The following is a 10635-nucleotide window of genomic DNA, read 5'->3' as shown; positions in this document are numbered from 1 at the left end:
CCTACTATGGAACGAACATGTCGTTTCATTTGACAGTTGACATAAGAGATTTATTGATATTTTGATTGATGCCTGAGCCGGTAGGTAGGCATTAATGCGACGCAATATAATAAATAAATTTTTATTTTAAGTAAAATACAGCTTATCAGGTTTGATTAAAAACAGCTATCTGTGCATCACATCGGAAAAAATATTTTTTATTACCTATATAATTTTTGGGCCTGATTTTTGCAATATTTACTACTGAAACTAATTATCAGACGTTTTTATTTCTATAGAAAAAAATAAAACCAACATGTCATCTGATTCTGAAGATGAAGTTATTAAACACCGTGATTACAAAGAAATTGCTGATGAAATAGAATGTTGTAAAAGAAATCCTGAAACTTCTGGAATGTTTGTATCAGGTTGGGATGATGCTGAAGTTGATGTAGATACTGTTAAAAATCCTCAAGGTAATTGTTTTTCTTAATAAATATAGTACTTAATAAAAAATAAAAAATAAATAAATATTTCAGGACAATTTTTCACACACGGCACAATCTGATCCCATACTAAGCTTTTGCTTGTGTTATGGAAACCAGATGGCTGATAAACATACATATATAATTTTAAATAAATACTAATAATGATCAAAATGTATATTAACTAAGGACAACATATTTCAGCAAATCCTATCGACCATGTCTTATGGGCAGCTGAAAAGGGGGAGCTGGACACCTTAAAAAGTTTGTTAGAAAATCAGCCCGGTTTCGTTCACGCAACTGATTCTGATGGATATACTCCACTACATCGTGCTGCATATAGCAATCATGTCAATATTATATCATATTTGCTAAGTGCAGGGGCTAATATTGGTTCTAGAACAGAACTTGGTTGGACACCATTACACTCTGCTTGCAATTGGAATAACTATGCGGCAGCAGCAAGACTTCTTGCAGGAGGAGCAAGTCCTCTTGCTCTCTCTGACGGAGGTAACACTTTCTCTAACTAATTTCTTGTATCTAATGTTTATTCATTTATTTTTCTAACATTTCAATTTCATTTTAATTTCTTCCTCATTATGGTTATAACCAACCACTAAAAAGTTAGTCTATTTTGTCTCAACCAGTATTCTTCAAACTCTCACAACACATTCTGCATTAGAAATTTAAAATATTAGTCTGAATAGCAAGATGATAAGCGAGGCAAATAATGAACATGCAGATTCGCCTTTAGAAAGGTTTTTCTAAAATTATTATTTTATTACAATAAATTTATTTTACATTGTACAAAATATAATGTGCGAGATCTATTTATGTGCATGATAGTTGTTATTGATAAGTTTAGAGGTTTCATTCAATGCACTGAATACAGTGGTAACATAAGGTATAATTATAAGACCCACCAATAGGTGGGTCTTATAATTATACCTTATGTTAAGATTAGATAAACTTAAATAAAAAAAAACAAGCATATTTAGATTGGATTTATTAAAATTATACAAAACATATTTTCAGCACAATCACCATTGCATCTTGCAGCAGCAATTAGCCACTGTAAATCTACACTGCTCATCTTATTTTTACGAGAGGATATAATAGAAATTGCAAGAAGACCTAACAAATCAAAGGAAACCCCTGAACAATTGGCACGGCGTCATGGAATTTATGCTCCATTATTTGAAATGGTTTTGCCGGCCGTATCTTATATAAAATCTTTAGCTTTTACTTGTAATCCATATTATAGGAATACATCTCAGTGAAACTTGATTTAAAATTACTCATTAAGAAAATATTGTCATGGTGCATTTACACATTCGTGCCATTAGGGGTTTTTGGATTAGTGCTCCGAATAACAATGCATGTGTAAAGAGTGCATTTGTTATTCACCTTAATATTCGCTTATTTATGTTCAGACAGGGTTTTTTGGACGGATTCAAAGACGAATGTGTGAAGTTCACGACGACATAATATACCAACGTTTCGTCAAGTGAAGAGACAAAAGGCGAATAGCAATGTTTAAATGCACCATTAAATTTAATTATTAGCTCATGTGCTGGTGTTACAATATATATTGCATTAATATAAATTATCAGTAATGTTCTGATCATTCAATTTCTTATGATAAAATATATAAATTACAACTAGAATAACACCTTTGTGTAGTTATTGATCATTTTAAAACTTTACAATCAATTAATAATTAATATATTTTGTTTTTATTACATTTGTTTTCTTTTTATTACAATGCAATTAGTTAAAACAGAAAATGATTTAATTGCTATTTTTACAGTATAAATAAATATTATACTATTCTAAAATTTAGTAGACCTGTTTACCTGCAGATCTTTCTTGTCACATTTTCTAGAACACACATAGCACTTGATACAAGAAATGATTCCGAATGTAAATTTTTTAAACCTATTATTAAATTCCTTTTATCTATTTTTGTTAACTCTTTCAATGTTTCTCTAGTTTCAGATTTCATATAAGGCAAAACTAAACAACCTAGGGCAAGACATTTACATCTCATACAATTTTTCCATATTTCAACTAGATCTTCATCTTTTATAAATGGACATAAAGGCAGAAGGTTTAAAGCCTGTAGACATTTGTTCTTTTGTTTATCTGTTATTGGATAATCTGCTCTTTTAAAAGGATTAAGAAGTATAGCCCGCCAAGCCGTACAAATAACATTATCTAGTGGACATGCCATTTTTAGTAGTAAAGGAATAATTTCATCAAAAAGGGAACATCTTAACAGTAATGGTATGTAATCACATAAAATTTTTTGATTTCCAAATCTATGTGCTAATTCTGCAGATACTTTTAAGGCTTCCACGCTCCCACCAGATGCTTGAAGTAATTGATTTAGAGCCATCATTTTATCCTGTTTGAAAGTGGCCACAATCCAGGGCATATCAATCCTTTCTAGATATACGATATACAAGAGCTCCAGTAAAGTTGGCCACAGTTTCTCATGATCAATGTTTGTGACTTTAACTGCAGTCTCTTGATCAACAACACTCATAAAACACTGAAGTGCCCTAAGTTTTTTAGATTTATTATAATCATTTTCATCATCAAAAGCAATGCGAGAAAGATAAATGGCCCCCATTTTGGCACAAGTTGCTTTGAGTATGTACTTAGCTGTTATTAGTTCTACAGTATTAAGACTTGGTGAATTTTTATCTTTTCTATCAATAAGATTTTCCAAGATTTGAATTCGAATGGAATTGATGTTAATGCCATTTTTATCAGCTATTTCGTTTGCAGCTCTGTTTATATCGTGCCGACCAATTTTACTCACAAATTTTGGGTGTAAATACAATGCGTGGATAAGTTGCGTGGGCTCCGATGCAAGGCGTAGGAGTTCTTCACAAACCCAATCTATTTTATGTAACGCATGTCGCGTTGAAAGAGTAGAGTGAAGACGCTCCATTTGGCGTACAGCTCGGTTATCAGGCTGAATTGCTGCCCAACGTTGAGAAAATTGGTAACAAAGCTGAGCAACTGCCACTTGATCAGCACCTCGAGCACAGCCCTGTAGCACATAGAACAGACACGCTCCAGCCCATTCCATGTTTGCAATATGTCTGACACATTTGTGTGCAGTTCTCAATAGAGGTTCTTCACTAGATATCAATTTCCATGTATCATTGTCTTTTACATCCACTTCATTTGTGCTGTTCTGTTTCCGTGAAGTCATAGTTTGTTTTACTGCATTACTACAAATCATATCCTTTGCTGTCTGAATATTAGAATCAAGTGATAATATAGAGACTACAGGAAGCCAACGTTCATATGTTTCTAGAGTAATTTCCGATTTCAAATTGGACCACATATCGTCTCGAAGGAATAAGTGGAAAGGCAATCTATAATGGCCGATTTCTGGAAACAGGCCCTTCACAGAAAAATGTTCGAATTCATATTGCTTGGGGGTACCTTTTCGTTGGTATTCTTTCAGAAAATTCAAAATCAAGTATTCTTTCAAGTACCGGCTTTCAGAAAACGAGGATATTAGTAAGGTGTAAATACATAGTAGAACTTCATAGAAGTAAGGATTGATGGATATCACACAACCATGAATCACAACTTCACCATTTCTCCAGAAATCATTCAAAATATCCTTCAAGAATTCTGTATTTTCGACATTTTGCCAGATTGTTAAACATTTTGATATTAACTCTTTCTCATCATTTTCCAGTAGTATTTCTCGATAACCTAAATCATTCTTGGATATTTTATATTTTAACTCCCAATTGGTCAATAACGAAATTAATAGTAATGATAATCCATCGTTTAGACAAACATTGAGGGTACGGCATAAGTCCACTAACCTTTCAAAGCTTGTATTAGGATATTGTTTGAGGATATAGAACAATAAAACTTTTACATCCCATGTTTCTTCCGTACAATCGGGAAGAGCGATTTCTGCTAGATTAATGTTAAATTTAGATTTTAAAATGTACTGTGGAGGATAAGATAAGGAGTCTCCTGGGATAATATTTTCTAAAGCCAATGTATGACGTATTGGAGGCGAAGTTAAGTAATAAATTACTGCTGGTGATAAAGTTTCAGATTGCCCACGTAACAATTCTAAAAAGTACATACTATCTGATATTATATCAGGCTTATTTATAAGAAGTAAAAGAGATGTTAAAATAACTTGATCAAGATCTTGAGACGCAATAATCTTGTTTACTAATTTTTTTACTATTTTCTCTTTCAATTTATAAAAGCACTCCCTTGATATATTGTTACAAACAATTTCTTGTAAGGTAGAGTATGCTATTATCCTAAGAGGAATAAAATCGCTTCCATTGCAATGACTGGGGAGGTCATTTGTGAATTTATCAATTGTACCACAATTGGAATAAAAATTAATCAATTCATGCAGAGAACTTACAGATGACATTGGCAAAAATACATAATTGAATTTCCAAGTTAAAGTTAGGTTTTTCATTATAATATTTGTATTTTTAATTGCATTAAGTATGCCCAGTATATCAATTAATAAATGAAGATATTCTTCAGGGCAATTCAAAGTTAAATCAGAAAGAAGACTATGCGACATAAGTATCAATGATGGATTTTCTTCATGATTCAATTGGCTCAAGGGATATTCTAAATTATGTTTATTTTTCAGTTTTTGTGTTATCCATTGATTTATAATGCTTTGGACTTTATGATTTGTAGAACTCTGGTGAATAAGATCTCGTAACTTAAGATCTGAACGGAGGAGATATTCAATACAGCGAATGTGGCCCGAATTTTCAGTCTGATCATTTCTTTTCAAATTATTTAACTTCATCTCATAGTAATCCTCATTGTAAACATCATTAAGACCTGCATTTATACCATAGGAGTTTTTGAGGTGATACAGTTTTTCAACAGCAGCAATTTGTATTTCTTGTTGATAATGTGATCCTTTTATAAAATCTAAATAATTTCTCTCTATTGTATTGTTACGCGAACCGCAAACTATGTGCTCATATTTATTTTCTACACTCTTGATCAAAAGTTTTTTGTCTCGATTTGACAAAGTTCTGAAATACTCTAATGCAGCTTTCGTTTCACATTCTCTTAAACATTTATCTATATATGATACATTGGCATAACTAGTGTAAGCAGGCATTATATAAGTGATTGTTTTCAAATCATCTAAATTAATTGTTGGCCCATTAATTATTTTATGAATAACCAACATATAATCATTAAAATTGATGGGAAAATTATACTTTTTTAAAATAACCTTGAGTTTAGCATAATTTACTTCTTTGTTTATTTCTTGAGCTAAAAGTTTATCTGATTCGGTTATTGTAAAGTCATTATAAGGTAATGCAGCAGCAGATTTAGCTAGGGTTTCAACTGTAGTATCCCATGGTACATCCAAATATTTCAATACTTGCAGCAGACAATCAAGTCTATTTGTAGGTGAATGAAATGCATTAAGCAAAATTTCTAATCTTACAGCATCAACATTTCCACCACTACTTGCAGTTTGCATTTCTATAAAAGAACGTATTGTTTCATCCAAATCAAACTGATAGCGATTTGCATATGATGTGAGGCTTTCTTTTAAAAATATTTCTAAATCTTCTGTATAGCAACGTCTCAACATTATTAAAGCTACTTCAGTAGGACTTTGCGATGTTATTTCAGTAATTAACATGTTTATTTTAAATTTTTCCTTTAATTCTATTATGTACTTTATATGATCTTTTAGTATGTCTAAATCATCAATTGTTATGGGTCTGATAACAATAGTTTTTAAAGATGATTCTAAAACATCTATAATAGCTTCAATATATTTCAAACCAATTTTAGGCCAAAACGCTGATTGCTCTAATGAAAAAATTCTTTCTGTGGTCCATTTAGCAATTAAGTCTATATTAAAAGGATTTTCATCCAACAGACTCGGAATAAAATTGCGTAACCATACAATTAATGTACCTAGCTTAATGTTTATAGGTATAGCATGCAGTATTTTCAATATATCATCACAATTAGTTTTCCTATTTATTTTAGAATATTTAAGCCAGCAAATCGAAGCTAGGTCTAAATCTGACTTCGAAATAAATAATTGACACAACTCAACAACTTGTTTTTCAAACAAATCAATATCACTGTAATGCATAATGCCTCTAAAATATATGTACTCTAATAAATCTACTTTTATCATAATATCAAGGAATGAATTTATAATGCTATCATCATTTGTTAAAAATACCTTTTTTTGTATAGAACACAATATGGACTTGTATGTTACATTATGTTTGCATAGTTTGATAGCGATACCTATGAGAAAGGACAAATCTTCAATGTCATTGAACAAGTTCAATAATTGAGGTTGTATACAAACTTCATTTGTTTTGCTTAATACATCTTGAACCAATTGCTTCAATTCAGACTTCAAAACTTCTTGTGATATTTTAGGTGTTGCCATGAAATCTGTGGAGTGTTCATCTTGCTTTTCAATATTTCTCAAGGAAGTAGAAAAAAACAAAACCTGCAAACAATTTTATATTTGTGTGAACATAAGAATGATTGTTTTAAGATATTTATTAGAGAAAAGATATCTTGCAAACAGATGCTTGAATTGATTGCATGTTTTAAACTATATCTACTTAACTTATATAAAAATGCTCATGTATAAAGGATAAAAAAATATATTTACTTCTTTGTCCCATAAAAGATAGTAGAAATTATTATCATGCGATCCCAGTGGCACATAATTTGACTCTGTATTTTCAAAATCATATGCTTTGTTAAAACTTTTTGAATCAATTGCCCACATTTGTCCCCTGTTTGATACAACTATTGAGTCACCCCATGGTACCATATGCTCCAAATCTTTGTTAGTACATAATGTTTCAGTCAAACCTGTGACTGGACATTTAAGCAATAAAGTCATGTTTGATGTGCACATGTTGAGACCATTTTGATAAGTATTTTGTGTGCCTTGTAATCGATATGGTGCCTTTTCAAGGGAGACAATTGTCTCAGTTGTGCCCTTTTCAAACTCTCCATTTAGTTGCTCTTGTGTATATGGATTTAAGAGTCTTTCACCACTTTCGCTTATGAATATAATATTTATTCCATCAGTTTCAAATTCACGAATTTTATAATTAGCGTAGTTGTCACATTTAATTTTTAATAAGGCACCTTTCAAAATGTTAATAACAATAACTTCCGAAGACTTCAATGCTAGCCAGACGTTATTTCCCACTAGTGCATGATGATTAATTTCATACTCGAAGCTGTATATTTTATTTGAGGCATCTTTGTCATTTAAATCGATCACTTCAATATTTTTAAGATCTTCAAACAGCACTACTTTTGGATACACAAATAAGGCTCTTATTTGGTCTTTGTTACACGTTGTATTAAGTTTTTTTATTAATACTTGCATTTTTATAACACTCGATAAGAATTTACTATATCGCTTTTAATTATGGTTTGTATTTTTTCTAGTATCAAAAATAAAACCCTGAGCCGTTCTTTACAAGTTCAACGATTATTATTTGAATTCAAAATCTATTGTTTACCTACCTCTTGCAAGTGATTTGACGTAAACATTTTTTTAATAGGTAGGATACAAGTGTTTTTGTTAAATTGTCACAAAGGTTATCATAAAAAAGTTGCATGTTCTGTAAAATTAAATTGGTATGATATTTTTTTTCTTTAACTACAATATACGATGAAATCTATTAGAAAAAGAAAAAAATCAAATGGCAAAGTTGTCGGTAATAAAAAGCTTAGAATATTATAGTAGAAACGGTCTACGTCTATGCCGTAGTCTATGCGAACAAAGTAGCATTTAAGCTGCGCGTCGACTGGATCGGAATCGGAGCGGACGGATGGTCATATATAACGTGCATTTGCATTATGGAGGACAGTGACGAGGACATTTTTGTAATAAGTTCTATTTTAACCAAAGAGGAAGAGAGAAACAAGATAAAATGAAAGATGTGGGTTCATAATATAAACTCAAAAGTATTAACGTTCAGTGAATTTCATACATTATAATTTATAATATCCTGATTTATTATTAACTTACCCTCCATGTAAATTTATAAAGCATTTGAATGCCATAAAACCAAAAATATCAATTACCTCCATGTTCTTATATTACATATTTAATTAATATTATATCAAAAAGGTTATTTGAAAATATGTATTACTTAAGACTTTAACATGGTAACCTTTTTTATTGCCTTCATATGAGTAAGTCAATACAAAAAATCTAATAAGAATATAAAGAAGGCGCAGAAATACCGATCCAGTGCACGCACTACCATAGAAATCAATACAAAGCAACAAATCAGTCCGCTCCGTACGCTTTGACTCCGATCCAGTGGTCGCGCAGCTTTATAGCCGACAAAGATAAATTAATATACATTACTACCATTAGCCGAAAAGAATTATCAACTCACGTAAGTATACAAAACTCTCTTATTAACACTTTTTTCACATACCTAACGTAAAAATAAAAATGTTCAATATTTTGTTTTTTATTTTTATCTTTTACATTTTTTTTCTCGAAATTTGTTGAATACTAACCTTTTTATGTCTCAAAATATATGCTGTAATTTATTTGATGTGAAATATTTATCTTTTCACTTTATTTTTAATTAATATCGGAAAAAACCCTTTTCAATCGAAAATTCACTTTTCTGATGTTTATTGCAACTGATTGCAACATTATCTACAAGAATCGTTAGGTGCATATTTACATCACTACAGTCTATACTCTACAGTAAACACTGATCAGTTTGGTTTGAAATTTGAATTGAGAAGATAAGTGTAGTTGGTTTAGTTTTCTAAATTCTTTAAATTAATGACAGTAAAAGTGGTTTAATAATTCATAGTTTTGATTGATTAATGTATTAAATATACTCTAAACTTACTCTAAAATTAAAATATATTCATTTACTAGCTTCCGCCCGCGACTCCGTCCGCGCGGATGTCGGTTTTCGCGTGGATGGTTTATTTCTCCATTTTGAGTAACTCTGACAATGACATCTTATAAATATCTATTGGACCCAAATACGGCTAGGCCTATAATAATACGCAACGTGTGTTCGCGGTTCTACAGAACAACGTCTATAATTAATAAAACTGAAAAATTAAGATTAATTTTTTTCTACGTATTTTTCCAGGATAAAAAGTATCCTATTTTACGCCCAGGATAATAAGGTATAATTATACCAAGTTTCATCGAAATCGAACCGTTAGTTTTCACGTGATGCCTTCACATACAGACAGACAGACAGACAGACAGACAGACAGACAGACAAAAATTTTTTTAATCACATATTTGGGTTTGGTATCGATCCAGTAACACCCCCTGGTATTTATTTTTTCAATATTTTCAATGTACAGAATTGACCCTTCTACAGATTTATTATATGTATAGATATTCTATTCGTGTATCAACGATTCTTTGTATGTATAATACCTACTTAGCTTGTATATCTTCTTATATATAAAATTCTCGTGTCACAATGTTAGTCTGCATACTCCTCCGAAACGGGTGGACCGATTCTAATGAAATTTTCTGTGCATATCGGGTAAGTCTGAGAATCGGCCAACATCTATTTTTCATATGTACCACGGGCGAAGCCGGGGCGGACCGCTAGTAATAAATATATATTTGTGTATACGTAAAATGTCGAGTGTTTAGTTCTATTAGTTTAAAACAAAGAGTAAACCATACTAGTGTTCTGTGGAGTAAATTATTAATTACATATATGGAAAAGCAAAATGAAAATTGGTCATTTTCCGACCGCGCCAAATGCAAATGTCAACAGAAGTCTTTTGGAAATTGGGATTACTGAACACCTGCAGTACTTAAGTAGGATTACAACTATCACTAAATCTTAACCTAATCACAATAATAACTATAATACACATATAATAGAATTAAAATTATTCTCGAAGCCATTTGGTGGTGCAAGTTTCGTACCTATAGTTCGTAGCATGTTTGTTATCTATACTAATATTATAAAGAGGAAAAGTTTGTAAGTATGTATGTATGTATGTATGTATGGTTTTCACGCAAAAACTACTGGACCGATTTTAAAAATTCTTTCACCATTAGAAAGCTGCATCTTTACTGAGCAACATAGGCTATATTGCATTTTCAAAA

At 31.2% G+C, this 10635-nt stretch overlaps 2 protein-coding genes across 3 annotated transcripts; one reads left to right on the top strand and one right to left on the bottom strand.

Moving 5' to 3' along the window:
* Positions 1-48: 48 nt before the first annotated feature.
* Positions 49-2134, top strand: Ankrd49 (ankyrin repeat domain-containing protein 49). Of its 2 annotated transcripts, none has more exons than XM_089696245.1 (4): positions 49-80; positions 279-455; positions 669-974; positions 1500-2134. In XM_089696245.1, the coding sequence occupies exons 2-4, from the start codon at positions 296-298 to the stop codon at positions 1742-1744; spliced, it is 711 nt and encodes a 236-aa protein (XP_089552371.1). In that variant the 5' UTR covers positions 49-80; positions 279-295; the 3' UTR covers positions 1745-2134. The 2 variants fall into 2 exon arrangements, with proteins under 2 accessions (XP_089552371.1, XP_089552369.1); XM_089696243.1 differs by having other exon boundaries at positions 68-84.
* rod (kinetochore component rough deal) lies at positions 1458-8040 on the bottom strand. The gene is made up of 2 exons (XM_089696242.1): positions 7162-8040; positions 1458-6993 (listed from the first exon to the last, which is right to left on the bottom strand). Exons 1-2 carry the CDS (start codon positions 7894-7896, stop codon positions 2317-2319), a joined length of 5412 nt encoding a protein of 1803 aa, XP_089552368.1. The 5' UTR covers positions 7897-8040; the 3' UTR covers positions 1458-2316.
* Positions 8041-10635: the final 2595 nt, after the last annotated feature.

The sequence above is a fragment of the Colias philodice genome, chromosome 6 (genome assembly GCF_061535455.1).
Source record: "Colias philodice isolate Cphi_HAF_F1 chromosome 6, ilColPhil1 Martin Lab GWU primary, whole genome shotgun sequence".
NCBI lineage: Eukaryota > Metazoa > Arthropoda > Insecta > Lepidoptera > Pieridae > Colias > Colias philodice.
Note: the sequence above shows the minus strand (reverse complement) of the source record. Positions and strands in the feature narration are given on the sequence as shown.

Coding starts and splice junctions, on each gene's coding strand:
- rod (XM_089696242.1), bottom strand. CDS start 7,896: ATGCAAGTATTAATAAAAAAACTTAATACAACGTGTAACAAAGACCAA. Junction 6,994..7,161: donor ATCTTTTATGGGACAAAGAA/GTAAATATATTT, acceptor AATTGTTTGCAG/GTTTTGTTTTTTTCTACTTC.
- Ankrd49 (XM_089696243.1), top strand. Junction 456..668: donor TACTGTTAAAAATCCTCAAG/GTAATTGTTTTT, acceptor AACATATTTCAG/CAAATCCTATCGACCATGTC. Junction 975..1,499: donor TCTTGCTCTCTCTGACGGAG/GTAACACTTTCT, acceptor ACATATTTTCAG/CACAATCACCATTGCATCTT.